Raw genomic sequence first — 23988 nt, forward strand, 5'->3', positions numbered from 1 at the left:
CAGCTCACCTTAGAGTAGAGCTTTTCCCCCTTCTTTGACCACCATCCAAAGCCAGAGGTGGTGGGACACAGCACCATTGCAGTGCTGCCCTGCCAACCCCAAGAGGGCTTTCCAGAGGTGTGGAGATCAAAAAAAGCTCCAACCCCTCCCATCGCTTCTGGAAAGCCCCCAAAAGTGACATAAGTCAGAAGGCTGGGTGCTATGCTCCTGGGACAAAACCCTGGGACAAAATCAACTAATGTTGGCTCTGTGCCCAGAAATGGGAGACCCAGGTTCAAATCTCCATCTTGCTATGAAACCTCACTGGATGATTTTGGACCAGTCACACACATTCAGCCTAACCTATTACACAGGGAGAAGGAGATGAGATTAATGAAAGCTTTGGTCCCCACTGTGAAGAGAGACTGCCGTCTTCTGAGGCTCTGATAAATCAATGGACTAAGGACCACAGAACTCTACCAATATTTGAACACATGTCATATGGATGGCAATTGTACATGGATTTATTTGTAGATATTTGGAAACCATTGATGGAAACTTAGATGTAGATCCACCACCATTGTTGTTATATTTTTCTCCTTATGTATATCTATTTGTAAAAGTTTTTTCTTTGTTCTGTTTTTTTTGAAAAAAAAAATTAAAAAATATTTTTAAAAAGGTTTTCTCCTGCCATTATATATGGGAAGAAAGTAAAATGGTGAATATATTCACAAAAACATAACTATTGGTGTTAAAATGATCAGAAGTTCTGTAACAGTGATTACAGTTCCAAATAACAGTTTTATTCTATTTTGTTCCTTAAGGGGGTCTCAACATAATCATCCTGTTAGTTTACAAAATCCACAGCATCTCATTAACGTTTTGCTTTAGCAGAAAAGCAAAGACACATTTCAACCTCCTCTTCTGTTATGATCACCCCCCAGAAATCTTCATGGGGTCTTACAGGTGCTCCATGGTCCCAAACTAGCATAATTTTTTTCTACCAAGGGGGGGACCATCACAATTGTAGCACCTTCACTTTGGGATGTGCTGTTAGAAGACACTGGTGCACAACAGGACCTGGTGACTTTTCAGATACTGAGACAGAATTATTCCTGTGTGCTTTTGGTTCAAAATACCTCCTTATTGGGAAATATAGTTGGCCCGTGGATAACTTTTGATGTTATTGCAGGGTTTCCTATGGTTTTAGAGTGAGGATTACTTTGGTTTTAGGTATTTGTATTATGTTCCTGGATATTTATTATTACTTTTGTAGTTATTTTAAAAGATATAATTGATGTACCTGTTTTAATCATTTTAATTGATGTCATTATTCACTGCTGTAAACTACTTTGAGCTCTTAGCCAAAGAGAAATGGTGTAAAAATTAAACAAATAAAGTAGATGCAAATGACCATGACCATGATTTTGAAACTGATGTGACTTCCAGATGGATTTTCTTCATGCAATTCTGTATGCTACTGTTTTCCGTCTAAAACCAAAGATCATCTTTTTGTACAGACCAAGGAGCCTGTCTTGTCCCAGCTTGAAAGCAATGATGACAATTTCAATGCCAATCACAATATACAGTGAGAAAAACAAAAACACGTTGGGATGCTGCAGTGCAATGTCACCAAAGCCAATGGTTGTTAAAGTGATGAAGCAGAAGTAGAAAGCTTCCTGAAAATCCAAGTGACTTTCCCAGTGTGGAAGAACAGCAGCCACACAGGAAATATACGCAAAAACAATGAGAGTCATCAATGGAAAGGGCACATCCAGCTTTTCTACTTCTTTCCCTATGTTGTCAATATTTTCAATCACCTCATCCATCATTTGTCCTGTATCTAGCTGAGGACATGAATTCCTTCGTTCAATAGGTTTTGGTGGGGCAAGGAAGTGGATTTCTCTGGCAATTAGTTTTTCAAATATTTCTGCATTCCGATATTGCCCAGGCTTACTTCTCAAGGAAGACTGGTTTCTTAACATTTGTGTAACATTTAAAGGTTCACAAATGACTATTTTGCTTTGTCTAAGAGATACTGCCGCTGGTTTTGATCCTTTCTTTTTCTTACAAAGGGATGCAGGGAACCACTTGGTGACTATTTTTGATAGTAATTGTCTAACTTTGTTGTAAGATGTAGAAAGTGTTGCTGCCAGAACATCACCCATGTCAGTAAGAACCAAGAACATTAGAGGTATGCCAAATAAAGCATACAGCATACATAGGTATTTCCCAAGCCGGGTACGTGGGTATGTGTGACCATAACCTGAAATGAAACAAAACCAGAAAAATACAAGTTAAGTGTCAGTTGACCTATTTGTCTTCCAAGGATTCCACTGAAAACAAAGGTGGTAAAACATATGCAAAATTCCTTGCTTTAAACCAGGGATAGGTAAACTCTGTGTCTCAAGCCTCCCCTCCCCAGCCAAAAAAGAAACCCAGTCTTTGTAGATGTTGGCATGCCAGCAAAATGGCATGCCAGCAAAATGCACACAAATCTAACTTTTATTTCATTGCATGAGCAACATGTTCAATAAGACTGCTTTTGGATTATCAGGATAAAACCATCAGCTTTAACTGTTTAGAAATGGGATTGCAGTGGTGGAAACAACAACTGCCAGATGTTTGGTCCTAAAAGGCACTTTTTGGACAGAGGTCTAGTGAGGCAGAGTTCCACTCAAACTTTCATTCTCAGAACTAATACATTTCAATTTATAATTGCAAATAATGGCTGCTATCCAGGAGGGGAGTCCTTTTTGGGGTCCTGCCAGCTTCTAGCAAGACCCTCCCTTCCTCCTCCAAACCACAACCTGAACATGTCATAGCTCAATTCCACCCTTGCTTTTTGTTACAGAAAGGGAGCTGTGGTGCTAAGCAACATAGTTTTGATGAGTTGCCAAAGGGCATCTGTCCTGAAGATTGTCTACCCCTAGCCTACACATTCATGTACTGCAGGTAAATTAGTCAGATTTTATATGGCATTCAACCTCCTTACCAAACACAACACCATGTTATTGTTCTTTTTTTTATGCAAACATACTTTCTTTTTTAAAAAAAAGTTCGCCATTTTACAGTTATTTTTATTCCTTTTTATATACAAGTGTGACATTCTTACAATAACCCAAAACAGCAACAAACAACAACATTACTAGAACCAATCAAAATGACACAAAACAGTGTGCAAGCTCAAGCTTGCAAATTTTCCAAATCTTCAGTGAAGCTGGATGTTAAACAAAGGTGGGGGGAGAAAAGATATCTCAGATCATGACCTTGATACTGTGTCTTATCAGCTGGTGTCCTCTGTAAAATACTGAGCAGATAGGCAGATGTACACCCTAATCCAATCCAGGGACATCTCAGCAATGGTGCAGCTGAGCTGCCTCCTAATCTGGCAGCTGTACTTTGGCCACCTCTTGGTTGACCTGGAATGGTGGCAAAGCAACCCTGGCATGGAGGGGGTAAGACAGGGGCCCTGACATGTAGGTCAACTGTCAGCCCTCTGTGTGGGGGGAGAAATGGGGGAGGAGAGAGCTGGCAAAGCCAGCCCAGAGCTGGGGAGGAGCAGGAGGATAGGCAGATGACTTCCTAGCCACCATCTGACCGCCACTGGCTGAAAAAGAATTAGAAAACCAGGGGATAGTCCAAGACCCAAGGAGTCATTCTGTCTGGTGGCCCCTGGCATCAGAGTGCAGCCACTGTGGGACCTCTGATACCTTCCAGTTGAAAGAGTGTTGCTAACTCATCCACAGGTCCAACATGGTGACTTGCCTCAGTCCATCTCCCTGTCTTGTCCAGCAACCCAGGAGTTGGGGCAGCCATTCTGTTAGCCCTGCTAGCAGCCCAGTAAGGGGCTATGGTCTTGCCAGGGTCCCCTGCAACAGAAGAGTGCCCTGGCACTCTCTGAGTTTCTCCTGCCCCGCTCCCCACTCCCCAATGGTGGGTCCGGGTTCCTGTTGTATGACTGTAGATCCCCTTCCTATCAGAAAGGGACTGTCCAATTAGTGAGAGCTCATGCAATCCCTGGACAGGGTGTGTGTATTGCTGAGACGTTTGGGAATCTGGAAAGATGTTTATGAAAGTGGAGGGGGGGCACTGTAGACTACTGCTCAGGGGACTGGGTTGACTTCTGCCACTGCCTCATTGACCAGCTGCTTGGTTGGCTTCCAGAGCCAACTGTGGCCATGGATATGGATCTGTATTGGGGGTGGTGGCTTTTTCCTGGTCCTCCTGTAATTCAGACCTGTGGGCTGCATCACGGTTTTTGCTGACATCAAAAAGGGTGTAGGGAGCCATTTAACATTGGCCCTGACCCCAGGAACACTCACTTTTGTGCCAGTGAAAGCCTCTGCATCTGAGGCGTGTTGCCACCATGGCTACACCAGCACCCTTGCATCATGCTGCACCGGCGTAAGTGCCTCAGCACTGCTGTAAATGCCCCTTTCCCCAGCGTAAATGTAATTTACAGCATGAATTTACGCTGTAATTACGCTGTAATTTGTGCTGGGGTCACGCAACTCCTGCACATCTCCCCTTGACACACATGCACACTTTGGATTGTGCTGCTAATGGCACTAATTCAAGTTGCATCCTGGACCTTTAAAAAGAAGTAAATATGGAACTTGATTAGTAGGTCTTGCCAAAAAAAATCATACGGCTTTTTGGTTTATTTTATTTTATTCTAATTTGGATTTTACTTTGGCCAGTATGTTTGTCTACAATTTCCTTATTCTTAGGAGGATTCCGCATGGGCCAAAAACAGCAGCGTGAATCCTTTTACACAGTTTTAATCCATTTTACACCATTTTCACACTGTTTTCACACCACTGTTTTTGGCCCATGAGGAATCTGCCATACAATATGCAGTCTTGGACTCATTTGCTCTGCTATCAACTAACTCTTGTTAATTCCCTGGTTGATTTGGATTATTAAGTAGCAGTGGGTGATTTAAGATTTAGCATACTTTCCTTCTTGGGGTGGTTAACTGAATGACACATCCTACCTGACAGCCATTCTGTTTATCATGTTGCCTACTGATAACACAATGCTCGGCTGTTTCTTCCCTCAATTTCACATCATTACATTAGTAAAATTGATTAAATGAAACTACCTGGCTCTAAAGTATGTACACAGTATGATGTGTGGACAAGAGTTTCAAGTGAGATTTGCCATGAGGCATGTCAGTCAGTTGATCAAGCAGAGTGGGTGCTTAGCCATTGGACATTCTTTCATCCAGCTTAAAGGATGTGCACATTCTTGCTATGAAGTCTTTCTAGAGTCTTTAGATTCCATCTCCAACTTTTCCTCTGACTTGGTGTGTGGCTCTTAAGCTCCTAACTCCCCCCTGCCCCCCGCTCTTCTTTTCACACCTGGAAGGAGAGCCCAATAATGCAGGCTTGGAGATAAATAAAAGGGAAAAGTTAATTGCTATAATTGAAATGTATGGAATGATTTTTGTTTTCTTGTTCTCAATCAAAGGCATCGAAAGGGCTTATCCCGGACTCTGTGTCCTTGTGAAAGACCTTAGCAATGAAGTCCACCTAAACACTGGCAATTCTGCCTGAGGTTACATGCAACAACAAAATATGATACACCTCTTTCAAACACTAGCTTCTTCTAAAAACCCTGAAAAAACAACCTGTTTTGCTTTGCCCTGCCTGGTGGGATTCCACTAACTTGCACTGACTGCTTGGGACATCTGGAGAAATTGATAACTTTTAGAGTAAGGGTTGGGTATGCTGTTTCGATTCCTTCCAATTTAATCAAAACAAGGCAAGGCACAGGAATTGGTAAGGTTTAGTTCCCTTTTCTAATACCCCCATTTTTGTTTATAAACAGACTTCCACTCCCATTCAGATGTGAACAGGCAAAGATACATAATTGTAAAACTATTTATTATTCACATTAACTGTTTTCTTGAGTTACTAAACACTTCCTTGTGCCTGCTCAGCAAGTAAAAAATTTAATTGCCTACAAAATCTGTCTGCAATTTTTCAGGAAGGATCACTACACTTGGGGGAAGAGTAACAGTTCCAGAAAATATCATTTAATTGAGCACAAATTGAGGACATTTGGGGGGCCAGGGACCACCAGTAAGTTGTTACTTGCTGAGCACAACACTCTCTGGAGTGAGTATTGGGAGAATCAATCCTGCAAATACAAAGGTCCCAGTCTGTTAGGGTTTTAAAGGTTAATACCATAACTTTGAACCTAATCCAGCATTCAGTGTGGAACCAGTGCAGCTGACAGAGCACTGGTTAGATATGTCCCCTTCATGGTGTTTCCATGAGGACCCGGGGAACTGCATTCTGGACCAGCTGGAGCTTCCAGAGGAGTCTCAAGGGAAGCCTGCACAGAGCAAGTTACAGTATTCTAGTCTGGAAGTGATTTCTTTTATTGCTCTTCATTTATTGCAATAAGAGAAGAACACAGCTATTAAAGGCGTTTAAATCTTCAAAATCTTTATTGTGAAATTAGTACCTCTTCAGTTTAAAAAAAGGTTTGGATGCAGGAATTTATTTTAAATTACTTCAGGAAATGGGATAAATGGACTAATTAATGAATCTAAATAGAATAAGATTTCTCAGCAACTGTAGCAAAGCATATTTGTATTAATGAAAAAAACATAATTATAAAATGTTACACTGCTGTTCCTTGACTCCTAATAAGCTGAATAGACTGCATTGACTATAGACGATATCATCAAATTGCGGTAAAATTTGTACACATGTTCTATTGTCTAAACATTTTTTAAAAGAACCATAAATCAAGATCAATAAAAGTCTAACAGTAATTTACCATTGACTCCAATATGATGGATTACATATTTTCAAACGACTTCTTATTAAATCTGCATTACCAGATTTGTTGACTACTGCAGAAATGATAATTGCAAAAAATTGGCAAGATTCCGAAATGCAATAATGAAGGGTGGATTGGCAAGGACATGGGGAATATCAAAACTACCTATGTTCAGGGCCACTGTGAAATTCAAGATTGTAGGCAAAATGGAGGGGAAAAACTACAAACAGTTGACACTGACAACTGTTGACATGATCCAGCCTATCTAGAGTAAGACTGCTTCTAGTAAACTGAGCTACTCTTGTTTCCCAGAGAAATATCCTGGAGTCATCCTTCTTGCTGAATTTCAGGCAGGTAGGCGGGGGTTGGAGCTATTTCACTCATCTGTTAATTTCAAAAGGATATCTGCCTACCTACAATAAGCATAACTAGGGATTTACTTTCTTTTTGAAGGAAAGATGTCTCATGCACTCTGGGAAAAGGCTACTCTTGAAATAACAAAAGCATCCAAGTGCATCTATACAAAGTCAGGTAAGCGTTTTGTTTCACTCTAAAAATACCCTTTAATGACTAAATCCAGTAGAAAGCCAGTAGAACAGTAGGGGCTACCTGGTGTTTGTAGGAAATGCCACATGTATGATTGTATACTCATTGGGCAGAAATCATAGGTATGTACTTGATGCACAGAGCTCTTGATTCTCAAGGAGCATGTTTGTTTAGCTGAGACTAGAGTTGTCCACTTAGAGAAGCTGAGGCAGAGAGAGAGACCTTCAGGAACTTATGACCTTCAGGAACTTATGAGAATACTCACTCCTGTGCTGACAGATGTTCTGCTGTTGTGGACAGTTAGAGTCTTGAGATTAGAAAGCATTAGTCTTAGAAGGAAAGATGCAATGTCATAGAAGGGACACTTTCCTTGGGTGATAGACTAATATCCTCATACCAAGGATGTTCCTCTGGGATTGGAGAGGTACACTTTTGGTACTGGGTGATTCAGTTATTAGGAATATAGAGAATGGGGTCTGTGACAGGCATTTTAACTGCATGTTGATGTACCTGCCTGGAGCAAAGGTTGTGGGCATCACACATGTGCCAGGGAGCAGTCAGCAGCTGTGGACATGTTGGCACCAATGACATTGGGAAATGTAATCATGTGGACCTGGAGGAAAATTATAGGTTATAAAGCAGAAAGTTAAAGAACAAGACCTCAAAGGTAGTATTCTCAGAACTGCTACCAGATCCACCAGCAGAGCCAGCTAGACAGACAAACATCAGAGGTCTCAATGCATGGATGACAAAGTGGTGCTGGGAGAAAGAGTTTAGATTTGTTAGGCATTGGAAATTGTTATGAGACACGCTGAATCAGTTTAAGAGAGATGGGCTTCACTTGAACCAAAAGGGAATCAGGCTGCCAGGGGTTAATAGCAAAAAGATGGCAAAGCAGCTTTTAAACGAATCCTGAGGGCAAGCCAATAGGAGTTGAGAAGCCTCTGGTTCAGGACAAGTCCATCCAAAGGGATGATTGTGCATGAACATTCAGGGTAATATTGACAGCCATATAATAGAACTTGGGTGTGAGGGTAGGATAGCAAAGGAGAGTCATGTGTGGAAACCAAGAGGTTGAGGGAGGTGAGAGTGAATGGAGAGGGAAACCCGTTACAATGCTAGAAGTTTCCAAGCCAAGTTGGGGGAGTTGGAGTGCTTGGTGCTAAATGAAAATTTACTTATAGTGGGTATCAAAGAAATGGGGCAGAATGCAAAACATCTATGGTGTACAGACATTCCTAAGTATATGTAAGATAGGGAGGGAGAGGGTTGGAGAGATATTGCATTGTACATCAGAGGGGGCACTAAATCAAATAAGTTAGAAATCATTAAGGGAATGAACTCCCCAACAGAAACGATATGTATAGAAATACTGGGCTCTAAGGATTACTTAAAATTGGGGAGGTACTATCACGTACCTGATCAAACCCTTCAGGTTGACCTTGAACTGGATAAAAAACAAGGGAGGTGACTAAACAGATAATGTTATGATACTGGGAGATTTCAACTGCCGTCACTTTGACTAGGTAAAACTATGTCCTACAGTCATGCTGTAGAAATGAAATTCCTAGACATCCTAAATGGCTGTGTGCTGGAACAATTGATCACAGAACCAATGAAAGGGGAACAGATCTTGTACTAGGGATGTAGAGGCTGTTGCACAAATTGGGAACATTACCATAATACTATTAAGTTCAGTATTCCTGTCAATGGAAAGCTATCCCTAACATCCAAAACAGGGATTTCAGAAGAGGAATCTTCACAAAAATGAGGGGCATGGTTAAAAGGAAACTGTAAGGAAAACACAGCAGTAAAATATCTGGAGGAGGCTTGGGAGTTATTTAAAACCACATTAATTAAAGCCCAGATAAAGTGCATTCCTCAGGTTAGGGAAGGCACTGTCAAATCTAAAAGAATGTCTGCAGGTTGTTAAAATCATCAAGACAAACAAATATTTTTTTAAATATATCCAGAGCAGGAAACGGGCCAGAGAAGTAGTTGGGATCCCCAAGGAATATATATTAAGAAAAGAGTTGGTTTTTATACCCTGTTTTTTTGCTCTACCTTTAAGGAGTATCAAAGTGACTTACAATCACCTCCCACCCACCACCCACCCCCACACACACACATCAGGCATCTTGTGAGGTAGGCGAGGCTGAGTGAGTTCTGAGAAAACAAGGACTAGCCAACGTCACCTATCAGTCTTCATGTGGAGAAGTGGGGAATCAAACTCAGTTCTCCAAATTGGAGTCCACAGCTCTTAACCATTATACCACACTGGGTCCCAAACCAGGCTGGCTAAGTGACTGCTAAAGGAAGATGGGGGTGATTTCCCATGGGCTAGTCACCCTGGGATAGTCACCCGAAATATCCAGGTTCCCTCGAGATCTCCTCACAGCCGAACCATGGAACACAGATCAGTCCCATTTCTGGTGCTTCTCCCCACTCCCTTATCACGGGATATTCCTGGATCTTTTTTTAAAAAACACTCCAATGGGAGCTAATAGGAGATGGGGGCTACAGAATTGAGGGTCTATAACTTTGGCCCCCATGAACCAAACTTCACCAAACCTGGGTGGTATCATCAGGAGGGTCTCCTAAAGATACTATGAAGTTTTGGTGCTGCTAGCTTAACAATTGCACCCCTGACAGTTTAACAATTGTACCCCTGACAGCAGGCATCCCCCCAAGGGGCAGGCCTAGATGTCTTCAATAGAAACATGCTGCAGTGTGGATGTTGGAACCTGGATGAAAAGGTGCCAATACTTTTGAAACTTGGTTGTATATAGATTAAATTTTCAGTGGGAATTTGGTTGGGGAGATGGCAGAGAAGTCCAACAATTTTTTCTGCTTTGGTTTCTCTGTGGGAAGTGTGACAGCTACTATTTTCAGGAAGGGAGTTTGAAGAACTGAGTCAAATTGAGGTGAAGAGCGGAAACTGAGGAAATTAAAAAACAATAAATCTCCAAGTCTCAATTGCATATGCCTGAGAGTTCTTAGGAAACTCAAATGTGAGATTGTTGATCTATGAACCCATATAGCTTATTGCTAAATTCAGCCACTGTGCCAAAACACTGGGGTTCTTTATGAAAGCAGACAAGTACATAGACAATGGTGACCTAGAAGACATTATATAATTGGACTTTCAGAAGACCTTTGACAAGGAATGCACACGCAAAATAATGCGTTTTCAAACCACTTTCACAACTGTTTGCAAGTGGATTTTGCCATTCTGCACAGCTTCAAAGAGCATTGAAAGCAGTTTGAAAGTGCATTATTCTGCATGTGTGGACTGAGCCCAAGATTCCTGAGTAAACTTAGTAGTCAAGGGATGAGAGAACTTGATGCAGTAAGATGGAGCTGTTCTACCAAGCATATGGTTGAAGCAACTATGGTAGTACCATCTAACTGGCTTCCTCTTCTCAATCTCCTCAGTGGGATTTTTTTATCAGGGTAGGTATGGGATAAAATCAAGAAATACCAAATCGCCACCTTGGTTTTTATGGACTAGTTATGGTTTTATTTTAAGTGTGTATGAATTTTTGGCCCCATGTTTTATATTGTAATTTTTGATATGTTGTGAGTTGCTCTGAGCCCACAAGGGGAACAGTGGCATAAAAGTTTAATAAAAATCATGGCATCATCATGAATAATCCTGATTGCTTTCTCCCTTTTTATTTGGTGGAGAAGTGTTGGGTGTTAGTTTGTGGAACATTCACATTTATGAGTGTTGCCCTCTGAAAAGTCCTTGATGTAGCTTGCAGCATCATTACTGTTTAGTCATAAGTAAATCTCACTAAGTTTGATGTGGCTTTCTCCCCAGTAAATGTGCATAGAAATACAACATTGCAGCCAGTTCCTCTGTATGGTTACTCTGAAGTAATTCCACTAAGTTCAGCCTGAGATTCACAAATCCATTCTAATATGGGAATAGTGGAGATTTTACTGATATATGCTACTTTCAAGTCCAAAGATCCTCTGTTGTTTTCATACCTTGATATCAAGCATCTAAGCAAATCTAGCATGAAATATGAAACACTCTGTAAAAATCATACTTACCAACAGTTGTGAATACTGTGCAGCAAAAAAACAGAGAACCCAAAAAGGTCCATTTCTTTTTGGGGTCAATAAACCATTCCAATTGAATTTCCCTTATCAGTTCTCGTGCATTTTTCTCAAACATCTCATATGAGGTCTCATTTTCTGTTCATAAAAACATAAGAAGTGGTAATAATTTAAATATTTGCCATGGTGTAACTTCACATACCCTCACTGGAGACTCCAGTCAAATTCTCCCAGGTTGAGGCATCTGAAAAGCTGCAGTTTATTGTACTTATTTTTTTAAATCACAATTGTACATTCTTTTCAGTGCTTAATTTCTAAGAGGTGCTGGCAAGTCTGACCATAAACATCCTCTTTGATTAGGCATCCCTTCACCACAATCCCTGTTAATGTGGATAGTAACTGAGAAAAATGCATTCTGTCCCGACTCAGGGACCCCTTCATCTATTCATACATTGCTTGTTTAGTCCCTAGTGCTGAAGATATAGACTGGAGCTGAGCAATGAAACATATTCAGTTTGACATCCTTTCCAAAACTCTGCATAAAAACATGCCAGTAGAACAAATACAATAAAATACAAGGTAAATTAAAACAGAAAATAACATTTAACTATGTTTGTTTGTTTGTTTGTTTAACAACAGGTTTCTGAAGACATTTCTCCATTTAAGAAACGGTAATGACATTATTATCCCAAAGGTAGTTAACCCTAAATTGTCACACTTTGGAATAATCCCATTTCCTCAGCAGGAAGACTGTAGGCTGACACTTACATGCTTTTAGCTTTGCACTGTGATGCTAAACACATTGAAACATTTGATTCACCCTCAGCCCTATTTAAAGGAAGCTTCAAAAGCATGTACTTACCTGGAACATGGAGAATCCCTTCACACATCAGCATTTTCATTCATGACAATGTTCCATACTACCTTGACAAAAACCAGAAGGTGGGAAGGACCTGAGCTCACTTTTTTCTTTCTAAACCAAGTATAGACCTATTCAGGAATATAGGAGCAGCGATTCCTCCAAGTATAAGAAATGACATTGTCGTAATGAACAGCTAATGCAGAGGGATGCTAGCATCCTGAGGCAAACCCTGGAAAAAGAAAAGATAGCAGTGGCAAACCTTCTGTGAAATTAATATGGCACTACACATACCTGAGAAGTTCTTTGCAAGATTCAAGAGATTCCACATAAAAGTCCTGTATTCCTCACTTTCATTACTCTTATTGTTGCCTTCCACATGAGAAAACATAAGAGCTCCCAGCAAAGCATAGATCACTAAGCTACACGTGAAGCAAGCGTGAGGAAAGACAGTCCAGAAGACCTGGGTACATGTTCTTTTCTGTTGTCGAGGAGGAGCTGATTTGGGCGGCATTGTCCCAAAACGTAGTTATCAGCAATGCCAGAAAAAGTTTTCAGGAGTGAAAAGGCTCCAATATGGGGGTACAAAATCTTCAGCCTGGGAAATTTCTATCTTTTAAAATAAAAGAGGCATTGGTTTTATCATTTGAATCTTTCTTGCAGTCCCCAATGGAGTCTGGATACAGTTTGCAACTAATTGTGGTTTAAAATATATGCCTATTTGATGGTAACACATTGCGCTGAGCACAGATTCCTTTTAACGTTGTAAGGCTTGCAAAGGATCAGCTGCTAAATGCATTTTGGATAGTCACTTGATAATTTAAAGGAAGGGGCTGTTTTGGCACTGAGTTATAGCTTTCTATGCCCCGCCCTTTGGCAGCAGTAGAAACAAATGTTCCTGTAAGAAAATTTTCCAGTAAGTATAGATAATGGGATTTTTTTTTTACGATAATGGATTCGTATATAATAAGGGACATTCTCCAGGGAATGAAGTCACAACTTCTAAGTTCTCCAAGCAGGTTACTATGTCTCTGCCACTGTGTGGACTAATGGTTGTTCCTCAGGGATTTCAAACACTTCTCTCTCTCTCTCTCTCTCTCTCTCTCTCTCTCTCTCTCTCTCTCTCTCACACACACACACACACACACACACACAATCCCTCTGGATTTCATTTGGGCATTTGTACTATGAAAATCCTGTGAGATATTATGTCGAACTCTATGAAAAAATAGCCCCATGTCACCATAGGTATTGTTGTAAGTTGGTGCCATATAATTTTGAATGGGTTTGACCAGAGGGAACTGGAGCTGGGACCTTAGAGCTCATGGATTTCCCTCAATGGTGGATAACTGTTAGAAAATAGTTCTTCACAGCCCTCTTCAAGTATTCATCAGAACACTTATCAGGGGGAACCCTTCCAACTTAAAGAAGAAGGCAGGTGGGGTGTTCAGGTCTGTGTGTGTACAAAAGCACTCAGTATTAGGAAAACAGACAGATTACTATGTGTTAGTTGAAGCACCTCAGGGCTACAAGATTTCTCCCTCTCTAGGGAACTGATGTGGTTTAGTGGATCAGCTGTGTCCTGGAGGAATGCGTATTTGTCTTCATACATGCTCTGTTTATCTATTTGTATATAATACTACAAGATGTAATTCGTCTACAGTGCTCTCTCCTCCAAAAAAAAAAAAACACCAAAGTAAGAAGGCAGAGTGTTTGCCAGTGTGTTAAATGCTTCTGATTTATGGCAACCCTATGAATAGATGGCCCCCAAAATATCCTCTCATTCATTGCCTTGCTCAGGTCTTGTAAACTGAGGGTTGTGCCTTCCTCGAATGAGTCAATCTCATGTTTGATATTCCTCTTTCCCTGCCTTCAGCTTTTCCTAGCATAATGTTTACCTTTTCCAGTGACTCCTTGTCTTCTGAGAATGCAACCTCCATTTAGTCATTTTAGCTTCTAGGTAGAGTTCACTGATTTGATTTAGAACACACTGATTTATCTTTTTGGCTATCTATGGAATCCATTTAACTCTCCTCCAACACTATGTTTCAGATAAATCAACTTTCTTCTTGTTCACATTCTTCATTGTTCAACATTCACACTTATACATAGAAATGAGGAATATTATGAAATGAATTATCTTCTTTTGGTTGCCAGCAACACATCCTTACACTTAAGAATCTTTGCTAGCTCCTTTATAGATGATTTACCCAGTTTCTTCTGTCTTCAGAGAGCCAGCGTGGTGTATTGGTTAAGAGCAAGTGCACTCTAATATGGGGATCTGGGTTTGATTACCCACTCTGCTACTTGAGCTGTGGAGGCTAATCTGGTGAGCCAGATTAACTTGTGCACTCCAACACATGCCAGCTGCAGTCACATAGCTGCCATGAGGGGGGCATCGTGCCCTAGGCGCATGCAATTGGGGTCACTTGGGGCAGAAAATCACCCCACATCCCTCCCCCTTTCCCCTCCCCCTGCCTCGCCAGGCCCAGCAGAAACCTCAATCTCAAACAAATTCAGTTTCTTCACTATCAACCTTAAAGTTGCGTAATTCTCCAGTAGTCATTCCTTTTGTCTTCTCAATGTTAATCTATAATCCTGCTTTAGCACTTTTCTGCTTTAACCTTGAACAGTAATCATTCCAAGTCTTCACTATATTCTGCCAATGATGTGGAAGGTTTAACAGTATGCAGTGAGTGAAAGCCAAGCCTGGACCCAGCTCCTAAATCTTAGCTTTTTACAACTTCTAGTAATGTCAGCTTTTTTCCCTTAAGTTTTGAACAGGTGGCAGGTTTTGCTAAAAATGTTGACTACATTTCTTCATAATCATATATGGGCTGTAAGTTTCCCTTCTCCCATTGCTGAGCCTTCAAAAATATGTTGGGTAATAATCAAAGTAATAACTAGGATACTTGGGTTCAAATTTCAGCTCTGCCATGAAACTCAGCAGATGACTTTGGACCACTCACTTTCTTGCAAATTGATTTTTTTTATTTATTGAATTATATTGTATTTATACCCTGCCCTTCTTAGCTGAAATCAGGCTCAGGGCAGCTTATGTAAGAATTAAAAATATTTAAATTAATAAAATATAAATCATTCCCAAACAATCTAATATAAATAAGATGGCAACCTAATAGGAGTCCTGGGACCCCAAGCCTAATAATTACTTCAACCCCCATCCTGGTTTGATCTCATTCTATGTTCCTGGAAAGGGAAAGGGAGAGGGAGAGGGAGAGGAAGGCGGAGAAACGGGAATTCACAAATGTGCAAAGTGGAAATTGACTTAACTCTGAGGATCATTGTAAGATTAAAATGGAAGAGACAAGGCCATGTACCCAACTCTGAGCTCCTTGGAGAAAAGAGAGGGCTAACAGGAACTCCATGAAGCTATTGTTTATTTTGGTTATCCTATGGGGCATTTCCCTACTACCCCTGTTCTTATATCCTTCTTCAGGCCCATTGCTCATGTAGAATGGTGCAGATAAAAGCTGGCAATGATAACAACCTGCTTCTATGGCCCTTTCCCCACTTTCCTTAAGCCCCGCGCTACTCTCCTAAAGTAGCGCGGGGTTCAGCTGCCCTCCCCACTTCAGGGGTGGTGAGAACGCAGCAGCCCCGATGCTGCTTCTCTCGCGCCCCCTCGACGCGCGGAATTTCTGGCGCCTTTTCAAATGGCGCCTTTCGACGACCCCGCGCAGAGCACGGGGTCATGGGGAAGCCGGGGCGCGCGCCAGGAATTGCGCGCGCCGGGAATTGCCCGCAGCAACCCTCGGGCAAAGGTGAGTGGGGAAAGGGCCTATGACACATCAAGCCAGTCAAGAGTTATCTTGCCAGACTGTATGACATTCTGGCCAAGAGCTCCTGTTTTCACTTGGCCAAGAATGAATGCTGGATGACATTCATGTTATGAGATACCTCCAAGGAATACCAGGGTTGCGAGGCAGAGACATGCAATCAGAAGCCACCTCTGAACATCTCTTGCCTTGAAAATCTCACCAGGAGTTGCCATAAGACAGCTGTGACCAGAAGGTTAAAAAAAAAGCAGCCATCCCAATACCAAAACAGCAACTGAATAAATATTCCAATCAGTTTGGGGAGATAAAAACAAAGATCTCACAAGATCAGATTATAAAGACCTTTCTTTGAACACTGAAGCGTTTTTATGTAATCAATAGTAACTCTCCTTGAATTTTTTTTAAATCTATGGCCTGCTGTTTGGGAGTGCTTACGGCAATGTCTATTATATTCAGCTGTTATACTTCCAGCTTTCACTGCTCAGATTTCAATGTCCACTTAGTTCCATGCCTAGCCATTTACTGTCTTCTCTTAAGCTCCACACAACACTGAGAAGGAGCAGTCTTGAAAAAGCGTAGACAACAGAGGACTATTGATGCTTCAGCCTTCAAAATAAACAGGTTTAATGACTGAACAGAATGTGCCACAGTCGTGATCACTATAGATCAATTTGCCTCACTGTCATCTGCTTTGAGCAACTGAAATAACAGCTTTACGGCTGTGCAGTGGTTTTAACACTTTTGTTAGATGCTTTTGCAGAACTCAAAAGGCAGGTTTTGTTCTGCTGTCAAGTCACAGCTGACTTACGGCAACCATGTAAGATTTTCAAGGCAAAAGACATTCAGAGGTAGTTTGCCATTGCCTCTGCATTGAAACTCCTGATATTCCTTGAAGATCTCCTATCCAAATGCCTGTCAGGGCCAAGGCTGAGCTTTTGTGACTGGTAGTTCAACGTCACCCAGCAAGTTTCTATGTCAGAGTGGGAATTGGAACCTGGATTTCCCAGATCCTAGTCCAACACCTTAACTACTATACTAAACTGTCTGCTTACAATATGAATATAATATTATAGAGCAACACAACAAAAACAACAATTATAAAACCCACAAAAGTCACAGAGTAATAACACCAATTAGGATTGCCAATAATAAAAGCTAAATCAAAATGCAATCCTAAATAAAACTGTCTTAAATTGCCTTCTGAAAATTGACAATGAGGGGTCCAGGTGTACCTCCCTGTGGTGGTGGTTCTATAATTAGGAGGCTGCCATGGAAAAGGCCTTTTCTCATGTATCCTTAAACCAAGTGCCTTTAATTGGTAGAACAGTGAGGAGAGCTTCCCTGCAATCTTAATTTCCAGGCAGAAACATATGGGAGAAGACGTCTTTCGAATACTCCACTCCCAACCCATGTAGGGCTTTAAAGGCACTTAGAACTGAGTTCAAAAGCAGATTGGTAGTCAGTGTATTTGCTGTAGCTAGCCCCAACAAGCAGTCTAACTGCAATGGTTTGCACTAGCTGCAGCTTTCAAAAACTCTTAATGGCCCCAAGTAAAACTCATTGCAATAGCTTAATCTAGATGTAACTAAAGTATGGATCACTGTAGCTAGATCTGATTGACCCAGGAAAGATGCAGTTGACACCAGCCGAAGCTGGGCAGATGCACTCTAAGGCCCCTTCTGCACATGCAGAATAATGCAGTTTCAATGCAGTTTCAATGCACTTTGCAATTGGATTTTACTGTGTGGAATAGCAAAATCCACTTGCAAACAATTGTGAAAGTAGATTGAAAGTGCATTATTCTGCAAGTGCGGAAGGGGCCTCAGTCACAGAAACCAAATTGAAATGGATCCAGAAAAGGAGTCTTTTCAAAGGACCTTTGGATCTGAGAGACAGCAAAGCCATTCTAGCGCCTTGTCCAAGAATGGAAATAGGGCTACAGAACAGTTTTTCCAAAAGAGGCCTAATCACTGCCTCCTTGAGCATAGGTGACACAACTCCTGCTCTTCAGGGAGCATTTACAAATTATCTTAGGCCCCTTCCGCACACGCAAAATAATGCATTTTCAAACCACTTTTACAACTGTTTGCAAGTGGATTTTGCCATTCCGCACAGCTTCAAAGAGCACTGAAAGCAGTTTGAAAATGCATTATTCTGCATGTGCGAAATGAGCCTTACCAACTCAGTCATTCTCTCTCTGGCAGCTTTTATCAGCCAGAAATGGCTAGGGTTGAGAACACATGGAGTAGGTCTTTCTAGTCCAAGGATCTTGTACACATCCTCAGGATCCACAAGCTGAAAGGTATCCATATAAATTAAACAAGCATATGCTGAAGGTACATCATCTGGACATGCATCCATATCACCATCTAACCCAGAGTAGATATGAGCATTTTTGTTTGCAAAGTTAGTAGCAAATTTATTTACAAATTTTAATATTGGTCAGAGTCCAAATCATCAGAGTCCAAATCAGTGATGACTAATGGAAGACACAATAGCCCAAATAACTAGTTGAGCTGGTGGACTTTCATTTCTTCTGCCTTGTAAGCCCTTATTCTGCCATGTGACCACAATTTTATCCAACAATCATTGATGTTCAAATTTGGGGGGACCTGCTTCAGAGGTTCTTCTTTTAACATTCATTTCAGTACTGTTCCAGACTATGCAAGAAAGTGAAAATTTCTGACTGTAACCTTTTCCTCTAACATACACTCTAAATTGATGAAGACCATTTGTTTCCCCACTGAAGCCCCACTGTATATAAGGTTGCCACTGTTCAGAAGATAGTTTAGAACAGGGGTAGGGAACCTGCGGCTCTCCAGATGTTCAGGAACTACAATTCCCATCAGCCCCTACCAGCGTATGCTGGTAGGGGCTGATGGGAATTGTAGTTCCTGAACATCTGGAGAGCCGCAGGTTCCCTACCCCTGGTTTAGAAGATACAGTTAATGCACAACAACACTATGTCAAGACTGCTGATGGACACCAATTACATCTTTCCATTTCTGAGAGGACTACACTGGCTGTCTTGGGGCACAAAGGGCCAGTTACAATTTTTAAAGCCATAAATGGACTGAAACAAGAACACTTGAAGGATCATTTGAGCATGTCAATATGAGGTCCCATATGAGCATGTCAGTTAAGATCCTCGCTGAAAGTCTTCATCTGGAACTCCCACCTTCAGAGGTGAGAAGAATGGCTACCAAAGAGAGGACCTTTTTTGTGGTTGAACGCTCACACCATGGCTGCCTACTTCATATCTAATCTTTTTATAGACATTTAGGCTCCAGGTAAAGACCTTTTAATTTACTCAGGCTTTTGGTTGATTTGGGTAGGACATTTGAGGGGATTTTTTTGCTGTGTGCTCACTTGAGGTGGTAGTTTGATATTGGTTTTATTACTCGATATACTGAATGTTTTTTAACTGTTCAGTTTCTGAGGAATCTGCAACAGAGAGGCAGGTTATAACATCAAATAAATCTGGAATTCATCACATTATCTCCATGTTTCCAGGTGCTGTGATGCAACAGCCAGACAGTTATTATTGTAAATTGTGCTGGGGTTTCCACCTGGCATCCATGAACACTGACCCGCATTTAACAAAGTCATATAATAATTATTCACTTGATTATTGTTGTTCTTACCAGTGTGCTTGGTGCTGCTTATTATGATTTTATGGCTGGATGTGACAGGAATAGCCAACATAATAACATTTCATATATATGGATATCGATTTCCATATGATAATTTGGACTTCGTTGCTTGCTCTGCTCTTGAAATATTAATTGGTGGGCTATCATATCATCCATTAGTCATTGCTAGACCAAGATAATAGCTCTTTAAGGAATTCCAAGGATCACAATCCATCACACAGCTATGTGTTTAAATCCCATTGAAATTGGCAGCGTTGAAGTGGATGCTATATTATGACCACAAAGTGTATTCTTCCATACCTCTACTTTTTGTCATTTTGGTGAACTCTGTTCAAAGGTGTGAGCTGAGCTATTTTGTTCTGTTTTTTTGTAGTACAGATTGACACAAAACTTAACTCAGCAATGTGATTTCTTTGAAATCTGTCACAGCAAGTTTAAAATTGCAATTCATGCTTCCTCTGAGCTCCTCCTTTTTTCAAATAAAACATTATGCTTTATATGGAGAAGATACACAATGAAATTTCTCATGGAGTTTGAAAAAATACATTATGAAAGTAGTGAACATTTTGCCACCACCTCCACAATATATTTTTTTCAAACTCCATGAGAAATTTCCATTTACTTTTCTATGAATTCATCAAATGGATCTTGAACCAAGGTATGTTTAAATGGAAGTCTTGAATGCTGTTAAGCTAACAATGAACACGCATGTGTTTGTGTTTCCACAAAGGAGGTGTATTTAACTATTAGGTGGGAAACGATGGTTCTTTTTGTAATTGCAAAAATGAATAGGAATTTTTGACTGCAGCCCTGAGCGTGCTTACTTTAGAGTACACCATCTTGAACTCTAGGATTTTCTAGAAATTGAAATATACATATCTGGAGAACTATCACATTTTTATCTCACTTTTCTTCCAAGGAACTCAAGGTTGCTTCTGCTGGCATGGGGCTACAGTAATAAGAAAAGTTATATTTATTGAATTTCATGTACCTATTAAAGGTTTTGCAGCTACGGTTACATAATATTAAAGCCTCAAGACTTCTGCTGGGGGAAAAAAAACAGACAAGAGCAATTTTCCTGTTTATGGTGCAAAACATTACAGTTCCTGTCTTGACCCTGTAGCTATATGTGAAATGTTATAGAGCCGGTATGTGGATGGGCACAGAACAGAAACAGAAAAAGCAGCTGACTGCTGCAGTTCCATATTGTGAAACATGAAGATAACATAATTTTGATCACACTAATGTAGAGTGAAGAGACTCTTTGATCTATGTATTTTCAAAGGCTTTCACAGCCAGATTCAATTGGTTGCTGTGGGTTTTCGGGGCTGTGTGGCCGTGGTCTGGTAGATCTTGTTCCTAACGTTTCACCTGCATCTGTGGCTACACCTCTGAAGATGCCATCCACAGACACAGGCAAAAAGTTAGGAACAAGATCTACCAGACCACGGCTACACAGCCCAGAAAACTCACAATAACCAGTCTCTTTGATCATTCATCCAACTTGGTGAGTGGTTAGAATGTTGGACTAGCATCTGAAAAACCCAGGTTCAAATTCCCACTCTGGCATGGAAGTTTGTTGGGTTGCCTTGGGCCACTTACACACTCTCAACCTAGCCTACCTCAGAAGGTTGCTGTGAAGATAAAATGGAAACGGGGAGAATGTTGTAATCCACTGAGTTCCAACTGGGGAGAAAATGCAGCAAAGAATTTAACTAATCTGCCCAGACCCCCAAGGGCACCTTCCTGTGCTATAACCACAGCTTGGCTCAAAGCCTTATAATTTAATAGCTGGACCACAGATTCTTAAGGCTGTGCTGATGGGATGCAAGCATCCAGAGCAAATCTGTCTTGCATCAGGAAGATGCATCTATTTTTCCATCTACCAGGCTCAAGAGAGATCTTTCAATTCCCTGTAGTACCTTTGGTTAATTTAATACCTCCACAAAGATTATTCCAAAGTAAATTATTGATGCGACTTATTGACGGATGCCATTAAAATGCTTGGTTTGGAAACAGTAAAGCGTAAAACTCTCTTCTTGGTTTGTAAAGGGCTGGGAGGAACTGGGAGTTGCAAGCCATTACTATACTTTAACTGGGAGCTGCTCTGACTTCTTCTTGAAAATATGCCCACCCACCCTCTAAGTAGGTATTTTGGGAATCCTTTCTGCAGCTACTTAGAGAAAAGGCTTCTGCATGCAGATATAAGCACTCCCTTTCCAACTTGAAATAGGAGCTTGAAATAGGTGGAGTGAAAATTGGTGGAAGAAACATTTACAATTTGAGATATGCAGATAATACCACAATATTGGCAAAAAAATACCAAAGACAAATGACTTCTGTTGAAGGTTAAAACAGGTTTGCAGATGAACATCAAGAAGACAAAAGGGATGACTAGTGGGGAATTACACAACTTTAAGGTTGATGGTGAAGGAATTGAAATTGTTCAAGATTTTCTATTCCTTGGTTCTTTCATCAACCAAAAGGGAGACTGCAATCAAGAAGTCAGAAGGAGATTGAGATTTGGGAGGTCATCCATGAAGGAGCTAGAAACTATTCTTAATTGGTTCTTTGAAAAGAATGTGTATTGCCGGCAACAAAGGTCTTTCATATCATAGTGTTCCCTGTAGCTATGTATAGGTGTGAAAGTTGAACAGTGAAGAAAGCTGACAGGAAGAAAATTGATTCATTTGAAATGTGGCTTTAGAGGAGAGTTGTATTGATATCATAGACAGTCAAAATGACATATCAGTCAGTTCTAAATAAAATCAAACTGAGCTTTCCTTAGGGGCTAAAATGACTAAACTGAGGCTGTTGTTCTTTGCTTGCATTCTCAGAAGACAAGGAGTCACTGGAAAAGACAAACGTGCTAGGAAAATTTGAAGGCGGCAAGAAAAGAGGAAGACCCAACATGAGATGGATTGACTCAGTCAAGGAGGCCATGGCCCTCACTTTGCAAGAACAAAGTAAGACTGTCAATGACAGGATGTTTTAGAGGATATTAATTCACGGTAAGTTGGAAATGATTTGATGATACTTAACACACGCAGGCATTTTTATAGTGCTTTCAAGTGTTATCAACATTTACAGACATTCGGTGCAGCACCAGTGCACTGGTGGAGGTGGATATTTCTTGCCTTGCCTTTCCCCAGCCACTAATTGTGAGTGCAAAAATGTGATGCCAGGAGTCTGAGTGGTAACCTGCATGGATTAAAAGTCAATAAAACAGGTGAATGCAATGAAGAGAAGGTCGTGGTCAACCCCCCGCAATCAGCAGAAACTCTACTGCCAGTAGTAGATTTCTCACATTGGCAGAAAGGAGGCATAGAATCTAACACATTATCTTGCTATGCTCCGTACTGAAGACCAATAATATGTCAGCAAAGAGAGCAACTTATGTGTAGAGTTTCTTACAGAAGCATGATTTCCTCAGTAATGAAGCAGTTGAGAAGCGAGATAGAGATGCCTCTTCTGTTCTTATATCTTTATAGCACCTGTCAGCAAGGAAAGCTTTTCAAAGTGTGGAAATAAGCACAATCACATGGGAATGTTTGCAAATCAAGCTGTAAATTCACAAAATGGGGGCCCAGTAAAACTAAGGATGGAATAAAATCTAGATGGTTTCTAGGTTAAAGGAAGTGGTGAGATGGAAGTCAAGACATCTGTAATAGTTTACTCAATTCTTGCATGGGACTTTTCAAAGGCTTGGGGAACATTTGTAGCTCTGGTATGTGAACCGCAAAGTTGCACTCATGCTGTGGTAAAATCTCAATTGAAAGTAATGATAAATTTAGAGTTCATCAGTTCTATGTATTGTCAAAGGCTTTCACGGCTGGATTCAACTGATTGTGGTGGGTTTTCCAGGCTGTGTGGCCATGTTCTGATGGAACTTGTTCCTAACGTTTTGCCTGCATCTGTGGCTGGAATCTTCAGAGGTGTATCTGTGATCCACCAGACCACAGCCACACAGCCCGGCAAACCCACCACAACCAGTTCATCAGTTCTGTTAGTAAACATTTTGCCACAAAGCCAAAAGGCAAAATTAAGTCTCTCTCTGCTCTGGCCTCCAGCTTGTCTTTAAAACCAGATGGAATTTTGTTGCAGGGAAATTGTGCCATCTTTGTACAGGAATGCCAGCAGCCTGGAGAAAAAAGGTTGTGCCTGTTCAAAGAGGCTTAATATGAGGAAATGGGTAGTTTAAGCTTTTCAGCGCGGCAGGTTGATATGATCACCTGGTAAATAACATTGCATTAAGTCTCTATTCAAGGATACAATATTTTTTCCTTCAACC

At 40.9% G+C, this 23988-nt stretch overlaps 1 protein-coding gene across 1 annotated transcript; it reads right to left on the bottom strand.

Annotated features, from left to right (window-relative positions):
* Window positions 1-1148: 1148 nt before the first annotated feature.
* Window positions 1149-12305, bottom strand: KCNK18 (potassium two pore domain channel subfamily K member 18). Its single transcript, XM_048507041.1, has 3 exons — window positions 12251-12305; window positions 11383-11526; window positions 1149-2245 (listed from the first exon to the last, which is right to left on the bottom strand). Exons 1-3 carry the CDS (start codon window positions 12288-12290, stop codon window positions 1440-1442), a joined length of 990 nt encoding a protein of 329 aa, XP_048362998.1. The 5' UTR covers window positions 12291-12305; the 3' UTR covers window positions 1149-1439.
* Between the last annotated feature and the right edge of the window lie 11683 nt (window positions 12306-23988).

This window comes from Sphaerodactylus townsendi, linkage group LG08 (genome assembly GCF_021028975.2).
Source record: "Sphaerodactylus townsendi isolate TG3544 linkage group LG08, MPM_Stown_v2.3, whole genome shotgun sequence".
Lineage (NCBI taxonomy): Eukaryota > Metazoa > Chordata > Lepidosauria > Squamata > Sphaerodactylidae > Sphaerodactylus > Sphaerodactylus townsendi.